Here is a 19,935-nt window from a genome sequence, read left to right as displayed (position 1 = left end):
TTTGGTGAATCCAGAATGTGAATGGAGTTTGTAACAGTGAAACGAAGATCTGCCTGCAGTCTATATGCTCCCGAAGGGGTGAGCAGCAATGAGGAAAACTCCCCCTTATGATGACAAAGAGTCAACAAGCTATTGGGATTACAGTAATAAACAAAATGTTAGAAATGTTTCCGTCAAGGTTTGATCGTTAGAGACACGCCGGGCCATTCGGTGGCGCCAGAGATGGACACAGGAAACACAGGACGACACTAGACCTGTCACGATAACAAATTTTGCTGGACGATAAATTGTCCCAGAAGTTATTGCAATAAACGATAACATTGTTGTTTTGAGACCATTTTTAAGTAATATGATGGTAATGGCAAAATAATAATTCAAGAGCACATTCTAAAAGATCAGTAAACTTTATGAACATTTTGACACTGGAACTGGAAGACATTTTAAATATCCAAAATAAATAAAACAACAAATAAAATTTACTATAAAGTCTTTGTAAACAAAATTGTCCTTCAATAGAAGGGATAGTTGACACCAAATCACCAAACTTAAGACTTTTATCTTCCAGTTTTTGGTAGAAAGAGAGAAAAAAAGAGATAAACGATAAAAAATCATGTCAACGGAAATCATTGAGCTTATTTTGATTTATCATGCGATTAATTGATTTATTGATTATTGTGGCAGGAGTAGACGACAGCGCGTTTGTTGTTTGAGAGAGCGAGGTGCATGCAGGGATAGAGAGAGGCGGAGCTATGATGTCATCATGGCTCCATGGAAACATGAAACCAGTATTCAGAACCCGGTTTAAAAAAAAAAAAAAAGGTAGTTTGGTAGTTTGTGGTGACCAAAGACACTGTCTCCGTGGTGACAGCAACATGCCCTTGCTTCTAATCAAACCAGGGTTTTGTTAAGGTGGATGAAATTATGAGCAGTTCTAGAAATGTAAAGTTTGATTTCATTTTGCTGCTCCAYAGCGAGTCCAGGCATACAGTCAAATGAACAAAAATGACGAAGGAAGTTTTAAATGACCGAGCCAGAGTTCAGAACTGAATTTGATAAAATTTCAAACATCTCCTGATATTGAACCTGAGACCTTCTCCCAGTATGACTGATTTAGAGAACTTTTATAAAGTAGAACAGTAAATATTACCACTTTGGTGAGTTGAATGCTGCCTGCCATAACGTATTGGATTTTGTCCCTAGCAGAGTTTTCAGGGAAATCGTTCAAGATAAATATCACATTAAAGGTCAAGAAAGCTTAGAAATTACATTTTATTATTCATATCCCAACTATAAAGCATTTTAACGGGATGCGTAAACTTTTATATCACGGTATCAAAACAGTTTTTTTCTGTAAGACAGGACATATTTCCAATTGCAGGCTAGTAACTTTTGATGTTCAGAATGGCAGAATGAAATCCAAAGAGAGCCAGCTGATTTGTTTTTACTGGAACAACTCTAACAGGTTTTTTCTTTCCCTCCTTCTCCTCCTCAGGGACGTCATCAAGAGAATAGACCAGTCAGAGTTTGAGGGATTTGAATACATCAACCCCCTGCTGCTATCCACAGAGGAGTCTGTATGAAGGAGAGAGCAGCTTCCTCTGTCGCCCACCTTCTGTCTGTCCAAGCTGCCGTCTTAGCCAAAAATAAAACCAACACAAGCCAACAGTGGAAGGCGAGGAGGAGGACGATGAACTCGCTGCACCGGTCATGAAGGCGACGCGGGCGGGATGTGGGGGGGGACAGGAGAGTTTCCTTCCTGGACTTTTGGATTGTTTTGTGGAGTGGCAGACTCTGCTGTCTGTGTAGTTTGTAAGTGGAAAACAAACCGTGGACTCCGGGAACATTCCCTTCCCTTCTGTTCTCCTCTCCTTTTCTTTTTTCAGCTTATTTCCATCCTTGAGTCAAAGCATGACCGTCTTTGTAATTTCAGAGCAGAAGTGTGTCATTCTGTGCCTGCCATCGTGAAGACATTTCAACCCGTCCCAGGATGAAGACCAGAGTTCTGTCCGAGAGCTTCAGATGACTTTAGGTGCACCCGGTCCTCATTTCTGTTTTTCTGTCTCGTAGACGAGGCCACGCCTCGGACCAAGCAAGAATGTACAATGACGACGTAAAGAATTAGGTTGTTGCGTGTTACGACGTAGGTAACGAATCCAAAATTGACGATGCCTTTTGTTGATGCGACTGGCACATTCTCATTCTCAACCGCAAAATGTTCTCTCTCTTTTTTAATCTTCTCTGATTGTCTCTAACTAAACGTGGGACTCTGTCTGAGAGAGTAGTTTTTATTTAAAAAGTGCCTCAAAGATCAAATGAGTTCTGTCTCTGATTGCTCCTCCTGGACCTTCTCCGCCCACCGGCTCCAGCTGATCAGTCCAATCCTCCTGTTTTCAGTGTTAAAACATCTCAGCGATGATTGTCCGCACTCGTCTAACTTCCACAGTGAGACGCCATGCGTCTCCGTCTCCAAACCAAGGTTGGCTTTGCTGGATGTAGTTTTAGCTCAGAGCCTCATATAGCTGGGCTTTGGATCTGCAGTGGACCATAGAAAGCCAGCAGAAGGTTTCTAGAGATTAACTTCTGACGGTTTAACCTTGTTGCGTTAGCCGGTGGCTGTTTGGTATCAGCCAGACACAGTTTGAATTCACAGGTCTCGTTCACCAAACTGGGTAGAATTAAACGAACGATGACCTAAGCTGTTACCAGAGGGTTCTGATAGGATGGAGCAGGAGATGGATGGGTGGAGCCTGCAGTGCTGCCGCCGCTGCTCCGATCTGTTGTGGTGAAGAAAGGCTGAGCTAAAACCCAGTCCATACCCAGCTCAATGCTCTCCCCCGACTCTCACCGCTGCTAGGAGAGACGGATTATGACCAGAATCACAAGATGCCAGATCTGAGCTTCCCCTTCAGGCTGTCTGGGTTCTGCCTTACAGACTGCATCAGCGGTTCTGTCACCCGGATGACTTAAACTGACCAGAACTGGTTGTGGAAGTAGAAATGAAACGTCTGGAAATGTGACAGGCTCACTGTGTTCAGTTCCAGGGTCTATATCCTCTGTCTGCATCTGGACCTGAGCTGATCCCTGAAGCTTAGAACCTGTTGAACCCTGGATGAACGAAGTCAGCTTTCCTGAACATTGAGACCGTATTCATAGATCAGCGTCACTCTGCTCTTTGACCTAAACCTTTCACACTCTTCTCAAGATCGGACCTCTAACTCCACCGGCTGTGTGCGGAGTCAGGAGGAAGTCGATACGGATAACTACGTGGCGTTCTGCTGGACACTAGAGAGAGGAGAGGATTGGGAAGGTAAACCAAGGCCCAGCTTGGTTGGATCATCTGCATGAGCTGTCTCTTCAACCTTTGATTCCCGTGTGATGTAAATGCATCAGTCTGTGCAACAGGCCTTTGGTTTCTTGTGAAGGTCCTTCTGTCTGAGTCCAATGCTCAGAAGGTTTCTAGTTAAAGCAGGGATCGCACCATTGATCTAGTTGGACAGCGGTGCTGCTGCTGGAAGATGGTTGTCAGTTCTACACCGAGCCATCCTCACTGTCCAGAGCCCAGCCTCCTCATGCAGCTCAGCCACGGCGCACACTTCGCAGTTTAACGGTAATCTGGGTTCTAGCTGATCTACGTACTGCCACTCTCACAGCTGACATTTCTGGAAACAGGAGCTTTGAGCTGGGATCACAACATTGACAATATGTCACATTTTCAGGTTCAGATGTTTTGTTTTCCTCGTGTTGCAAATATTTCCTTTGAACATAAAAAGCACAGACTGCTTTTCTGAGACGGATAATGAATGATTCTTCTGTTGAAGAAAAACTGGAGCGGCTAATGCATCTAGTCCATTTTTATACATGATCTACTGAGTTGGGCATTTGAGCTTTTTTTTTTTTAATACATTAAAGTCTGGAAACACCCAGGTTCTTCCATTGTCTTTCACCAGACTTTTCCTGGAGCAGAACTGTTGTGTTCAGGAACCCCGTAATGATCTGTGAATATCAGCTCTGAGGATGGAGGTCGATCTCCTCGGGGGGGTAGAGGAGCTCTCTGTGGGCTGGGAATTACAAGATGAACTGTGACCTGTGCTAATTTGATAACGACATAATAGGATTAATTAGCTCACCTTGACTCCGAATCTTAATCTGCAGGGTGGGATCGGATAGATAACGAAGTGCTTCGGTTTCCACCAACATGCTGGTGGAGATCAGAGGAAGCCTCCCCGATAAACTCCACCCGTGCCGCTGCATGTTCTAAACGATTTTGTTGAGCTTTTTGTACATCAGATAACATGTTTTCTGAGGGACCAATGGATGAACTGGAAGTCCTTGAATCCAAACGTCAGAACACTTTAAAGAATGACTGAAAAATGAATGAAATAAGACCACGATTTTTATTAAATATAATGCTGGGTCAATCTGCTTACCGTTGCTTCACCACATCCTTGTAAATATGTGTAATTATTAAAATGATACTGGTTTTCCGTGACCTGGCTCCATTCTTGATTTGCAGGGAAATGACGCTCCGGTCATCAAAGCTCGTCACCACTCTCTACATTCACACAGCGAGGGAAGAACCTTCTTAGATCATCCTCTGATTTTCTTTCTTTGATACAGAGAAAAGGACATTTTCATCTGTCTACTAGAATATTAATGAATCTGCATCTTCACATGATTGGGTCAGCTTAGTCCAAATAAGTTCAAAATGTAGGCCTGATTGTTTCTTTTTAATAGTTTGTACATTTTCACGGTGCCAAGAAAAAAATATCACACACAATTCTTCCAATCTGCATCTTTTCCACATAAATGCTGCCATAACTTACATATTTCTACAGTAACAAGAAACCTAAAAGCCAACACAGGCATACAAAGGATATCCCAAGGCTTAATGTAGACTACGTTTATGTTCATCTACTGGGACAAATTAAGTAGCGTTTATACAGTTGTGTTCAAAATGTTTATTTCTCATATCAGTTTGAAAGCAGAAACCTGAAGAGGCCATGCTGCCTTATGCACAAGATTCTCTATGAGAATTAAACCAACAGCATCATATAAAAACATTTCCACGTCATTTGCTTGAGTTTTCAGTCTTTTTTCAGCTCCTCCACCTAAATGATCAATCATTCAGTTCAATTCATTTATTTAGCACCAATTCACAACAAATCTCTTCTGAAGGCACTTTACAAACGTTATTTTAATCCATTCACACAATTGATCTTGGTTATCAAATGATGCTTTTAGCTCAGTTGGTTCTTCAGATTAGTGGAAAAACCCAGCAGAGCATCGACTTAGTGTTCGCTCCTGGACGTAGCGGCAGTAGACAATTGCTTGCATTGAGTTGATGAATTAACATCGTACACCATGTGCATGTGTGTATATATATATATATATATATATATATATATATATATATAGCAAAAGCAAAGAGGAAAAACTCCCCTTTAACAGGAAGGAACCTCCAGAATGTGGCTCAGAGGTTTGAGAAGACGGAACAGAAATTCCCCCCAAAAAACACCAAGAACTGATGTAGGAATAGAGATCAGACAGAAATGCAGCCGAGCCTGAATTATTAGCTTGATGGTCGTTCAATAAATTCAATTTAATTTCATCGTTGTACCTCGTTAATTCAAACGCATGTCTAAGGTCACAACATCTTAACTGAAAGTCACAAACTGACAGCTGGAGATTCTCCTTTATGCTTTCTGATGCAGATCTGAATTCATGGTTTGAGGCCCGACGTAACGCCTCTTGATGGCTTTTGGCCAAAAAGGTTTTAAGTGATTAGTTGATTCCGCAGGTCAAACAGAAATTGAGTCTAGATATGGCCAGTAGACCTGAAACAGGAGAATTTATCACACTGATATCTGACAAAGAAAATTTTGTTTTCCGGTTGATACATCTGTTTAGCATTTAATTAGCATTTATGACAGGACATCTCAGCAATAAGGCAGTTCAAAGTGCTTTACACTATAAAATCATGCAACAGCGGCCATTTATAAAATAAAAAAGCACTTTGTCAAATGCCATCAACCTTATTCCTCCATTTAATGATAAAAGTAACAACGTAAACGGGTTTTAGCCTTGATTTAAAGGAGCTCAGTGTATAGCTTAGCATTTTATATTTCAGTTTGATGAACATCTCTCGACCAAATGCAAGAATAACAAATCCAAATCAGTCCAGTTCCTCCCCGTTCAGATCCAGTTACACACACTCCGGTTCAATCACGAGTGTAAAGTAGGACAATCAAACTCAAATCGATAACATAACACCGAGTGGTTAAAAAAAAAAGAAAAAGAAAAGAAAAAGACGGCCCGGCTGATTGCATCAAGGAAGTCCTCCTGAGAAAGCATGCGGTGCCGCTTCCTAAAGCCACGATGGCAGGACTTGATCCTGTTGTTTGGAATGACTTCCTGCATGTTCCAGTTCAGTAATGGTTCCCAGCAGCAGCGCTGAGCTTTGACCACTTGTTCTCCGTGTGAGGCAGATGATCTGATTTAAAAAAAAAAAAAAAAAAAAAGCACCTTACAGAGTCAATTTGTCAGTTGATGAGGGATCACCGAGTAAAACTCGCCTTGACATGAAAGTTCACCGTGAAGTATGTCTGTCACACGCGAACACAAACCATGTTGGTATAAAAGCGCTTTCCAATTACTCAGCTAATTACCTTGATTAACAGGAAGAGGGTGATCGCTGTGAACTCAACCTCACAGCAGAGCCGAATCACTTCTTTACAGATCATCTGACTTCATTTTACCCTGCGGTGTACATTTCCATATCAATGAATTTTAAAATATTTTCGTGAAACACACTTTCACCATGTTCAAATAAATGATGCGAATAATGATTTACTGCATTAAATCAATCGGACACAAGTCTACATGACTTGTGTTTATTTTGACAAATAGTAAATGTGGTGTATATAAAGTTGTTAACGTTTACTTCATGTGTTGGCGACACGTTATATTGATGTAACAGTGTGGAGCAGCTTCTATGTACAATGGAAGGACAATTACAATTATTAGAGAAATGACGAAAACAAATGATCACTAAATTATGGCAAAACAAAATTTGTACAATTTAGCAACAAACAAACAAAGAGACAGTTAAACAGCATAGGAATGGAAAACAAATTGAAGACTCATTGACCATGTGAAAGATAAAATGTCAAAAACTATTGCGATAGTAAATATTTCCATACAAAAGTTATTGTATAGAGACCTGGGGAAACTCTTATGAAATGAGCAGAAAACCTTTCTACGTGCTTCAGAAAAAAAAACTATATGAAATATAAATGCATCAGATCGTTTTTATCCAACTAAACTTATTTCTTGCATTGGATACTTCAAAATGATATAATTTAGTCAAGCGCAGAAAGGCAATGAAAATGTGCAGAGCTTCCAACATTCCAACGTGTATGCAGATGCGGCTCAAAATTAAAGAAACGGATCAGTAATTAAGAGAAAGATTTGTTTGACCCGTCATGAGGACGATGGTTTGGTTTCCTCATCCACCCATTGACTTGCATGAAAGTGTTTTTGGGGTGACAGTTGAGGGGTTAAAAGAAAAACTAGGCCAAGACAAATGTTTCAAGAAATGGTTGAACCTCACAAAACATTTGTTTTTGCCTTTGACAGAAATTTAAATATTGTTTATTTCTGTTAGTTTTGTCCATTTTTTTTTTCTTTTTTCCATTTTCAATATACTTAGCATGTTTATTTTTCACAAGGCGAACCCAAAGACATCCAGAAAATATTCTGTGGAGCGATGAGACAAAAGTTTCATTTCTTGGGAGGTGAGGGTCATATGGTGGTCGTGTAGTAGGAGCCTGAACTCACCGTTCATCCTGGAATGGAAAACCCTCCAACGTGGCTTAAATCAAACATTCATATTAAACTGTGGATTCAGACAAACGATGCTGATTCTTACAGAAATCCACTCCAAGGTCCAACTGAACCGCCTCTGATGGAGGTGAAAGTATAAACAGGCTACAAGGACTGAGAAATTCTTCAAAAATCATGGTAACATCTTTTAAACAGAGTCGGTTTAAAGGATGTTACCATGGTGACAAAACCATCCCAACACTGGAAGCTGACCCTCTGCTTATATGTGCATCCAATTTTGTTTTTAAGAACATATTACACCCCGAGCCATGCAACAGCAGCTGAACATGTTTATCATAGACATTATGACAATGTAWGTTATAGACATTGTTATAATGTCTATAACTTGTGTGTGAAAATTGGAAAAATACTTTTATGACTGCAATTACAGGTTCAAGAATAAAAATAACATCTTTTAAATTTCTCTTAAAAAATGATTTTTTATTTTTTTTTTAAATGGAGGCGTAAAACTGAGGTTGAAAATTTCCAGTTTTACAGATCTGACATGTGGAACATGAATTTATCCAATAATAGAACAAGCGCCTCATCTCCTTGGCTTTACAGGCCAATCAGATACAGGCGCTGGGCCTGAAGGACTTTCAGCTGCTTTCCCTGAGCTCGGATTTCAATGCAGATAACTATGTTTCCTGAAACGGCTCTAAGTGGGTCAAAAAGCTGAAAGGTGCGGCTGTAGCCAACGTTTCTTTTTCAAAAGTCCTTTAGAGAAGAACAAGCAGCTACACTCAGCGGCTGTGTGAACCACGAGGGGCACGTTTTCTGCCGTCCATYAGATTCTCAGTTCAATTCAACACTCAGCTCTGACCCYGAGTGTTGAGTCTACGTCAGTGGAGTAAATAACCTGACMACGCCCTCTTCCAGCTGACCGGGTCCTGGAGTRTGTCAGGGCATCTGGCTGCCTGAAGCCYCAGGACGGCCGCCAGCTTCCTGTCGCCTCACCAGGTCATGTCCACGCTCAGCTCAGAGAGGCACTGGGCCAGGTGGCCGTCCCGCTCCATCTGCGTGAACCTGGCGGGCCAGAAAACATCACACTCAGAGGGACGAGATCACCAGGAAGCTGCTCACTAAGAGAAAACAACACATTTCATCCTGCAACACTTTTTTACAAAACTCTAGACACTTTACAGGAACCTAATGAAATAAGAACTGAACATTTTTGGGTACATAAAGCAGGAYATTCATTGCACGCTGTTGTACACAGGTGAGTATCTGGGTTGTGATGAAAGTGTGACGGGTCTGCGTGGACGCGGATGTGTCGGCGTATTCTGTGTCCGCTGTGACTGAATCGGTGTCAGACAGGATKTGTATCAGTATTTGGAGCAGGACCCATCAGCACCAGCTGGGGATGCTAAAAGGACACATGGTGACCGTAAACAGAGCCACTAACATCAATCACTACCCGATCAGAATTTGCTCCGCGAGTCGTAATAAAACCCTGCAGGGACGTGACGGACAGTGAGCTCATGTAGTTTCTAACAACCGTCTTTCAGCATGAGCAGACCGAGCGCCGCTTCGACTCTGGGGGGTTTGTCGTTCCTAGAAGGCTTTAGTTGGAACAAGTCATACTGTACAACGCAACATCATGAATCTCAACAATAATGGGTCCTTGCAGCATAGTTCAGCTCAATAAACTAAGAGCAATTAATTCCACAGGCTTAGATGGAAATGTAATTTTACTTKATGGGAATACTCTCAGGATTTGACTTATTAATATTACCAGAGTCAGAAAAATGACGCGTGCACAAATAATGAGGCGTGTTCACCACCCCCACCCCAACAGGACGACTCGCGCTTCAATCATGAGCAGCATCTTCATCATCAACAGGATGTTTCAGACACGGTAGCTTGTTGTCTGACTTTTACTTTGAATTTCCGTCTACAAATCCACTGACAGCTAAAATCTACTMGTTATTTAAATGCAGAGTTTGCCTCTGAACTTTAGCTGCTGCTGGACTTCCAGTTTCCTCGCCATGCGCCGTCCTGATTCATCCGGCTCGCCCAGACCGAAAACTCTCGTCTGGTTTTTCTCTCAGGACTTGATCCAAAAGGTTTCCCGCACACAGCGGATTTTTACTGGTAAGAGTGAGCCTGAACTAAACGCCAGCACCATCACTCAGTGGTGCACTGCACTGTTAGTTTTCATCCCACGTAGTCAGCTTGTGTGTGAACGCAGCAGGCAAAGGCGACGTCACATGAACTGGTGAGAAACACAAATCCACTGGTGACTTTGCAGCTTCACCATTCCCGACTGGTGGTCAGCTGATCCAATGTCAGATCTGTTTCCGATCACTTCAAATTTCAATTCAAATAACTTTATTTGTCCCCGTGCGGCAATTTAAAGACGCATAAGTAATACAAGTAGATGCAAGTGACAGCTCAGGAAACAGAAGTCATAAAATTCACACATACTAATAAATCTATTAGTATTATAATATAAATATGTTAGTGATATAATATTGTTGTTCTACCGGATTGGGCTGACATCATCGCTTATGCTGTTACTAGACAGAAATGTTCCCGCTTTCTGGATACACCTACAAGATTTTTCATCCTCCTCTTATCCACAGAGACCCCAGATTAAGGCACAAAGTTGCAAATATTTTGGCCAAACTCAGAGAAACTGTAAACGTGTCACTTTTCAGAATCTATCCACATTCAGACATAAAGCAAACAACACGTTTGTGCTGAATAGGCGACTGTCGTTATTTCGCCGGGTATTTTCCAGAGCTGCCCTCTGCCACTCGTGAGGACTAACGGGAAAGAACGCTACCGTTTCACTTTAGTGTGAAAAGAAGAGAGAAAGTGAGAGATGAGCAGCTCTTACCCAGAAGGGAACACATGAAGACACATGGGGCAGCTCTGCAGAGCTCCTTCTTCATGTTTGCTAGCATTCTGCTCCTCCTCCTCGCCGTCTGGAGAAACCGATGGTTTGGAAACCGATGGTTTGGAAACCTCCGGCGACTCGACTAGAAGCCGTCCGCTCCACTGTTCTTGTTCTCCTCCGACCCTCGGCTCTCCTGCTGAAGACGGAGCTGCCTTCTCCCAGTTCTGAGTCCTGCTGAAGGCTCTGGGAGGTTCAGCTCGCTGTTCAGGACTCTGTCTGCTGTCAGATGACGGCCCTTTGTTGGATGACTTTCCAGAAGGCCTGGTCTGGACTGGGGCAATCTCCTGGGGAGAAGATGCTCTCTGAGGGTCTGGGTCTGATGGAAGCCCCGGGGTGAGTGGGTCGTCTTCTGGAAAGGGAGGAGCGTCACTGAAGAGATCATACGTCCACTGCTCCTCTACCTTTRCTGTGGCAGGTCTCTAAATGGAATACAAAATTWAAAAAAAAGTCTTATTAGGTTTATAAAATTTAAGACAAGCCATCTATTGCTGTCATCATTCAGGCAAACACACCAAAAACGATCATCCTGTCCTGAGACCACTGCGCCTCCACTGTTTTCATGAAGCAGTCACTCAGGAGACCTCAGCCAATCAGRCCACAGAAACTGTATGGTTGAAATGCAAACCAGTGACAAAGCAATTAATCTACTTTCCACGTCTTACAGTTCTGAGTCACAGGTTGTTGTTTACAACGGGATGCACTGAAATATGTGAATAGAGGGAGTGGAGTTGAATTGGCAGTGATGACTGATTTGCTGAGATGTGTTTGTGAACAAACAGAGCTCCAACATAAAGATTAAACCCACAGCAGGGACGTCTTCTAGAGGAAACCCAGCATAGAAAACACTCCTGGATCACTTCTCTTTCTTTTCTTTTTTTTGTGCATCTGCTCTGTCTTCTCAAAGCCCCGGTTGGTTTTGGCAGATGGCTGGTCCTACTGAGCCCGGTCGGTTCTGGATCTGCTGGAGGTTTCTTYCTGTTAAAGAAGTGGAGTTTTTCCCCCTCTCCAATGTCGCTACATGCATTCTCAGTGTGAGGGATTGCTGCAAAGTCAACAAGACGACACAAGCCRTCGTCTACTGTTTGCAAGTCAATGACCTGCTGGGCTTCCTTAGATAGAAAACCTAATGGACTGTCTGACAGAGGATCAGAAGAAATGCATGTGATTGAATGATACTTCCAGATGACATTTGTTGTGAATTGGTGCTGTAAAAACAGCCTGAACCGACGTGAACCAGTGCATGTCTGATTTTGGACTTTTAACGCAGCATGTTGGTGAATATTTTCGAAGCCGGTTGTATTCTCCGCAGGAGCAGCTTTCGGGTAACTTACCGCAGCAGGAGGAAGGGGAAGATCAGGAACCGGGTCCCAGAGCTGGTTCTGCAGGTGTGGCAGAGCAGACATCAGTGTGAACGCCCACAGGCTCTCCACAGCGGGGGGCTGCGACATGTTCCACCATGCTGCTGCTGCTGCAGGCGGCCGACACCTGAAAGCAGCTCACACACTCTGTTCCTCAGCATTACTGAGCTAACTGAGCYCTTTCTGCATCAAGCCCGATGATGAATACTTCCCAGCACTTTTAACAAGTATATATGAGATACACTTCAACAGATTTGTGAAGTTATACGAGAAAGAAAAAGAAAAAAAGGACTATAATTTTAATKTGTTGTCTTCCCCGTTATAAAAATGATTTTCAATGCATTTTTAATCTAGACATTAAATTATTTATGAGGCTCCTCTTTGATCTGGTGCTCTGTGACTCCTTTTGTAAAATAAAAGAATAAAAAAAGCGCAAGAGAGAGAGAGATGCTGAATATCTTCTGAATATATTAAGAGTAGACACTGAAATCTGGCTGCTTTGCAGAAACAGAAGCAGGTTCTGAGCCAGGTGGAGGTGACAGACTGCCACTGAATCAAACTTCAAAAAAAATAACGCCGCATTTTAGACCTCGTCTTTTTCAGTTAACATGAAAAAAACTTGACTGACAACAAGCCTTGCAAGCTTTCGGCGCTGTAAAAATGATAAAGTGAATCATTCTGTCAGACAGCATCTTGTAAGGTATTCATTCATTGTCGCCCATAAATGGCATAAAACAGCAGCCAACTGGCCACCATGAATGTCTTTTTCCTCCAAACTGTCATTAGTCATTTAAAATGCTTTTGATCAACAGTTTTCTAGACTGAGCAGTCAAATTAATTGGAAAGAACATGACATATTTTATATTTTTTATTAATCATTTAGCAATGGGTTGAGCTATACTATCCACAAMATGMAAAGACTTATTTCCTGGACTGTAAAGATACTGTTCCTTAGCATTGTTTTTTCTCCACTTGGCAAACCGACCCTCGATGAAGGTTTATTATGACAGAGTACAATACACCCACCCCTCAACAATAAATAATAATAAAAAAATCTTGGCATATTAATGTCCTTTATAAATTACTAATGTTGCAGTTATTTAACATTATGGATTGGTATCCAGATAAAAGAAAGGATGGAGARAAACAGCTTAAAACATGGACAGAAAATAACTCGAAGCTTCTGCTGCTGTATTTTGACCAGAGCATTTCTCTGATACTCAACATGTCAGGAAACCATATATCCTTCCTTACRGAGTGAACCTGAATGCAACATGGATTAAAACTCATCCGGAATAACCAATCAGCAGTGCGGTGAACCAGAAGAGTGGGAACGGAACGTGTTCTGATTCCGGAGCATGCTGTAAACACCTGAGACGTTTAGTTCGCCTTGGAAGTTGTTCCTCCTGAATGTCCAGACGCCATAAAGAGCCTGACCTGTCAGGATGTGCTGCTCCGTCTCTGGACAGCGGAGCTGCGCCGCTCCTCTCCGCTGTTCCTCGAGAACCGAGTCCAGACTTCGGCTCCTCCACGGAACTCCTCTTCCGTTTCAGTTTAGACTTTGAGCCGTTTTCAGCCATCTCGTTTCATTACTTCTTGGTTTCCGCGCCGAACTTTGAGACGAGCTTTTCCGGTGTTATACGTCATTTAACAGTATCCAATCAGAAGCTTCAGTAGGTTGTCAKTAGAGATGGTCTGTCCAATCAGGTGAAAGTAAAACTATTACGAAGAGGCAGGCTGGAAGTAAACCTACTGGTGATGAAGGTAGGCCGGGGCAGCGCTTCAATCGCCTCTTACTTCCCAAAAACTCATTGCTGACTTGTCATCTGCTTTGTTTAACTCTCAATGAAATGACAATTTGTAACAATAAATGTGCCGGGCGGATATGGCACATTTATTAACTATCATCTCGTCTTAAATGTGAACAAAACATCGCAGGCACGTGCAGAATAATAGGCATAGGGGGCTTGAGCCCCTGCCCCCTTTATCCTTAATGCCCCAAGTGCATTCAGAATATTTTTCAATAAAAAAAAAAATATGCACAAGGATATCTCTCTCTCTCTCTCTCTCTCTCTCTCTCTCTATATATATATATATAATCTCCTACAGGTGTCTCTGCTTCAACACACCTGAGTCGAATGATGAGGTTGAAGAGGTAATGCAGATATTTGATTGAAGCATGTTGAACCAGGGACACATCTTAGAGGGCTGGATTTGAAGACATGCCTGCACCCAGAATTGGAAAAAGTTCAAATCTGATTCATTTATCTTCCTTTAACCATTGTAATCAGATGTTGTTCTCCACCTTGGCATGCCAGTGACACCAGAGGAACTGAACAAAGCTGGACTCTGACTTTAAGAAAACGGAATAGTGTTGCACAGCATGTAAACCAAACTTTGCAATGGTAATGCAATCAATGAAAGGATTTGTGATTTGGTTGTGCCTTAAAGCATGAAACGACAGGATAAGCAGCGTTCTCTGTTCCACAGTTTGATTGTACAGTATCATTTAATCCCTGACTCTTACTTTTAATGCTCTAACAAAATTATGTCAGTCCTGCACAAGGATTTCTACTTAGCGCAAAGCACAGCAGGTTACATCATACAAGTATGCTAACTGTTATGATGGGGCTTTGTTCCCTCTGCAAGGACACACGTAAAGTGGAAAGTTGAAGTCATAGTGTTGGTGGGACTTTCTGAGTCTTTTAAGCTTTTGGCCAGAGGGACGACCAACGGAGAGCAGCTGTAATTATGCAATGGAAAAAAAGACAAGGGAAAGCTGGAGTGAAAGGAAGGAAAAGAGAACATCATAGAAATGAAAGAGGGGGGAGGTGGTGGGGGGGAATAATGTGTGCAAATCTTGAATTATGTTTATGGTTACTATTCCTTCCTTTTCTGAACTTCTGCACCATAACATGAGGACTGCAGCGAGTCGTTTTCTGAACTGACCATGTTGCACAATCTTTCTTTTTGTGTCACATTGGGGAAAAAAACACAAAAGCAGAGGACTGGGCCAGGGTTGTGGTCTGCAGCGCTACACTGGGAAAAATCCTGCTGGCGCCTGGAAAGAAACCTTACATCACACGCTGCAAGTGATGCTGTGTTGTCGCCTGCTGTCATGGAGACCAGGGAAGTGAAGATGCCTCTGCAGAAATTGCAAACGTACCTGCTGAATGCAGAGGAAAGTGAAAAAAGACACAGCTCCATTTGTCTTTTGACAGAAAACCGATGCATAACAACCAAAATTAAATCTGCAGCCTCACAAAGACGGCGTCTATTTGTTTTTTTGTTTAGTCAATGCTTTAAAAAAAAGACCTAAGATCACAAAATTTGACAGAAGGTAAGATTTTAGCACCAATGAAATGATTCAAAATGGTAACAATAAGGTGAAAACTGTATTAACACACCTTGAACTTCCCCACATTTTTGCACAGTAAGAAGAATAAGACATGGGACACTGATACATACTTTTAAAATGCCTGCAAAAATCAAGAGAAATGACTGGAGAAAAATGTAAAAATAAAAAGTTGCAGTAGCCTGGTTGCATAAGCTGCACACCCTTTTAAATGCTTCTATTTATGTTTCAGTGTTCAGTCTTCTGAATTTCACACCTTCCTGTCCGTTGTTAAGAATTTGATAAACCTTAAAGTCCAACGGATCTTGTATAATTTTCCTTATGTTTGCTAATTTAACGAAAGCCACAGTTTGCAGAGCTTAGAAAGCATCAAATGAATCTGACAGGTACAAAGTTATCCATTAGTGAAAGATTACAACTAAAGCATTTCACTATGGTACACTAAATACTGTCACAAATAATTGGACAAGTTATCAGGGACAAAACAGACACTGTGTCATGTTTGAGTATGAGACTTTCAAGCAGTCAACAACAACGGACACATATAGGAAGTTTTTAAATATTGGAACGTTGAGTCTTTTTTTATGGACATGAAGAGAAAAGGTGAGTGGTTGTCATTATCATTAAGGTAAGTATTATCTGGAAACATTGACTCGGGCTACTTACTAAAAGCTGCTAAGAAAAGAGTTTTTATTGGTGATGTTATAGATGGACCAGAGTGCAGACACGGAAATATAGAACACACGACGAAGATTATGAAAATACTCACGGAATAAATAAACTGCAGGAAAACAAGATATTCACATAGGTGGTAATGGATTAATCACGAAAATGATAAGGGAACCACAGGAGCTAATCAGGGAAAAGTGGGCACAACTGTGAAAAACGCAGGTGGAGGTGACGGATACAGACTGACAGACTGAGGGAAGGTGAAAGGAAAACAGAGAAACTAACACCGGAAAAGAATGACACTCATATGAGAGAACATGAGTGCAATGGGACAAGTCAGATGAATAACAGAACCAAAACAAAAGGAATAAACTAAAATGGCAAGATCAAAGAGCGTACATAAAGAGAGGGATGACAAAATACCACCAAACACCTGTGGATCATGACAGGACCCCTAACTCCCCCAAAATATCGAAATCCTGATCAATAAATGAAAGTTGGATGAGAGTTGAAAGTGGTTAGGCCTCAGTGGGTTCAGCAGCAGAGAGGAGTTTCATCACAGCAGCAAGACGGCAGACCTTACAGAAACTGTCTAAAAATGACTTGATTTTTAGAGGAAGGAATACTGCTGACGAAGTCTACAATATAGGATCATAAACAACTGCAGATGGACAGAGGTTGGAGAAAGGCCAGTGGGGTTGATAAGACCTTTTATTGTGGTGCAGGCTGAGGCATGCTCATAAATGTCTTTAAAAAGTTATTTTAGCAGTTCTATTTCTTTAGAAATTTTGGCGATATCATCAGCAAATGACCAAGGAAATCAGTCAAACACACACCACCAGACCAGAATAAGAAATCCCCACACTTACCAATTGTTCCAGAAAAATGCTCTAAAGTGAAGAAGATGGCAACCAGGAAGACGAGAGAAGGATGAGAGCTGGAAAGGCAATGGATTTGAGACTGAGACATGAAGATTGGATATTTGAATTTATTTTACGTAACCGTTGGATTAGATGAGAGAGAACACTAATCTGACCTGCTCACAGTCCTGCCGACATGACGGGCCGATGAAAAGATGAGTGAGGCTCCCAGGAGACCGAGTGCAAGACTGAAGGAGCTGCAGGTTCTACATGTGGCAATAGTCTCCTCTGTCCTCCATACCCCATAATGCCCATAACGCCTGGGCATTATGGGGTTAACATGACAGCAGCTTAAAAAAAATCTGAAAAAAAATATTGACACTAAGGCGAAATATTGTCATGAAAAACATAATTGTACTGAAAATGTTATCTGAAATAAATGTACTGAAAAATGTTGTATTGAAAGTGAGCCTAAATTGAACGTGAATTAAAATGAATTGAAACTCAAAATACATACAGTAAAACAAATAATTATCTCCATATAATTTGTTTAAACTGTCAATATGATCCAAATCAACTTATAAAAACTGCAAATACAATTTGAAAGGTTTTGACAAAATAATGAACAAAGGAATACATGACAGTATTCAATCCATTCATGAAGACAAATTCAAAGTGATTTACATAAATCCCAGTTATAGTTGCAGAAACTCTCAGATTCAGTTTATTAAGTCAATTGGTGAAAAAGTTTAGTCAAAAACATTAACATAATGTCTTTGCAGCAATCCCTCATGTAGCAACAGTAGAAAGGAAAACTACCCTTTCACAGGAAGAAACCTCCAGCAGAACCAGAACCTGACTCAGTGTAATCGACCATCTGCCACAGCTGGTGTGGATTTGAGAAGACAGAGCATCCACACAAACAAACTAACACACAGACACACTGATCCAGGAACACTTTCTATGTTAATAAAGAAACTGTAAAACATAAATGGCAGCAGCTCTTCAGTGACCTCAGCTGGGAGAGAAACACAGCTAAACAAACAAGCTCTGAGGCTGTAGTAAAATCTACGGGGTGAAAAACAGAAGACAAACCGCTGGTGGCAACAAGTTTTCATTTTAGAGACCACATTGGCCAAGTCCATCACCTATAGAGAGAGAACATGAAGTTATTGGCAGCAATAGCTCAGCTAATGGTCCTTTCCAGGAAGGTGCCACATGTAAGTATAAATGCTGGGCTGGATGTAACTTTTATAAAGAGAAAACCAGAGAGAGAACATAAAGGTAATGGCTTCATTAAGGGCAGATATGCTGCTCTTGGCCAGGACTCCCTTGAGAAAGAGGTTTTTAATCTCAATTAGTTTTTATCCTGGTAAAACAAAGGTGAGAAGGGAACAAATAAAGATGAGAAGAATACTGAGAGAGCACTAAGAGAATGTAACAACGTGAGAAAACGTTCAGTTTGTCCTCCAGCAGCCTAAGCCTGCATCAGCATAACTACAGAAATAACTCAGGATAACCTGAGCCAGTCTAACTCTTATCTTGATCAAAAAGGAAAGTTTTAAGCCTAGTATTAAAAGTAGATGGGTTTCTGCCTCACTGACTAAAGCTGGGAGCTGGTCAAACAGGAGAGGAGCCTGAGAACTCACCTCCTGTTGTACTTTTTGAAATTCTGGGAACCAGCAGTAAAACCTGCAGTCTGAAAGCAACGTGCTGTGTTAAGATCAGGTAGACCAATCAGATCTCTGATACATGATGGAGGTGGATTATTAAGAGCTTGATTATGAGTGTGAAGGAGAATCTTAAATTCTGTTATAGATGCAACAAGGAGGCAGTGAAGGGGAGCTAAAACAGGAGAAATATTATGTCTTTTTAAAATTTCCATCAGAACTCTTGTTGCAGTGTTTTGGATCAGCTGAAGGCTTTTACAGTTGTTGGACTTCATAACTCAAAGGAATTACAAAAGTCCTTCTGAAAAGTAACAAATACTTGGACTAATTCCAAAAGTGTAACTGCACTGTTTAAATATTTACAGTTCTGGGGAAAAGTGTGACCCGTGTATCTACCAAACCATCTGAAGAATAGATAAGCTTTGCTCTAAACTCCTTTGCCTTCTGGCCAACAAAACAAAAAAACATAATTTATTTTTTATTTTTTATTTGTAAACATTGAAAAACCTTTCACACTTATCTTCCTCCATCACTGGAGAGACAGCTCAAGGATTTCTATTTAATCYYTTTTATTTCCCATTTCAAAAGTCTTTTCTTTTTTTATCTGATTTGACAAAACTTGAAGAATGAAAAACTGTAAATAAACGTTTTGGTGACTTATTCACCAGACTGTTTTGCTTTCAGACTGGAACACAAAAGTCATCAGATAAACTTTGAGTCGCCATAGTTTCCTGATTTTTGAGCGCACCTAATTTAAGCTCCACCCACTGACTTTAAAAGGGAACACAGAGTACATATGTAGGCCGCAGGTATATACATTATAACATGAGATACACTTAAAAGATTTCTTTTACTTAAATTAAATACTTTGGAAAATGCTTTTTCCAAACAGTACCTGTAACAGGCTCCTTTTTTTTATCTTAAAGAAATTGATCGTTGTCGTCATCTTCCTCTTGTGCGCTCCTCTATTAACTTTCTTAACAATGTTTTTACCAGCAATAACTCCTATAATGAGCCCAATTCTTGCACAATTCAATCAGATGTTTGCTAATTGCTGCTGGCTAGTCCGAAGGAGCTGAGTGGTGAGAGAGAGAGTAGCAGGGGAGGACTGCTGTGATGAGGAACTTCGGAAGGTTGGAAACGGCATCTATCTATCTATCTATCTATCTATCTATCTATCTATCTATCTATCTATCTATCTATCTATCTATCTATCTATCTATCTATCTATCTATCTATC

At 41.2% G+C, this 19,935-nt stretch overlaps 2 protein-coding genes across 6 annotated transcripts in view; one reads left to right on the top strand and one right to left on the bottom strand.

Annotated features, from left to right (window-relative positions):
* prkcz (protein kinase C, zeta) overlaps positions 1 to 4,489 on the top strand; it is a 97,850-nt gene extending 93,361 nt beyond the window's left edge. For all 5 annotated transcript variants that reach the window (XM_008412928.2, XM_008412926.2, XM_008412925.2 and 2 more), the window contains one exon: positions 1,493 to 4,489. In XM_008412928.2, coding sequence (XP_008411150.1) covers positions 1,493 to 1,580 — 88 coding nt within the window. In that variant the 3' untranslated portion in view covers positions 1,581 to 4,489. The remainder of the gene's footprint in view (positions 1 to 1,492) is intronic.
* Positions 4,490 to 4,943: 454 nt separating this feature from the next.
* On the bottom strand, positions 4,944 to 14,061 carry si:ch73-70k4.1 (FA core complex associated protein 20). The gene is made up of 4 exons (XM_008412924.2): positions 13,579 to 14,061; positions 12,115 to 12,268; positions 10,724 to 11,202; positions 4,944 to 8,907 (listed from the first exon to the last, which is right to left on the bottom strand). The coding sequence occupies exons 1-4, from the start codon at positions 13,719 to 13,721 to the stop codon at positions 8,835 to 8,837; spliced, it is 849 nt and encodes a 282-aa protein (XP_008411146.1). The 5' UTR covers positions 13,722 to 14,061; the 3' UTR covers positions 4,944 to 8,834.
* Positions 14,062 to 19,935: the final 5,874 nt, after the last annotated feature.

The sequence above is a fragment of the Poecilia reticulata genome, linkage group LG7, assembly GCF_000633615.1.
Source record: "Poecilia reticulata strain Guanapo linkage group LG7, Guppy_female_1.0+MT, whole genome shotgun sequence".
Taxonomy (NCBI): Eukaryota; Metazoa; Chordata; class Actinopteri; order Cyprinodontiformes; family Poeciliidae; genus Poecilia; species Poecilia reticulata.
This window is presented reverse-complemented; position numbering and strand designations above follow the sequence as displayed.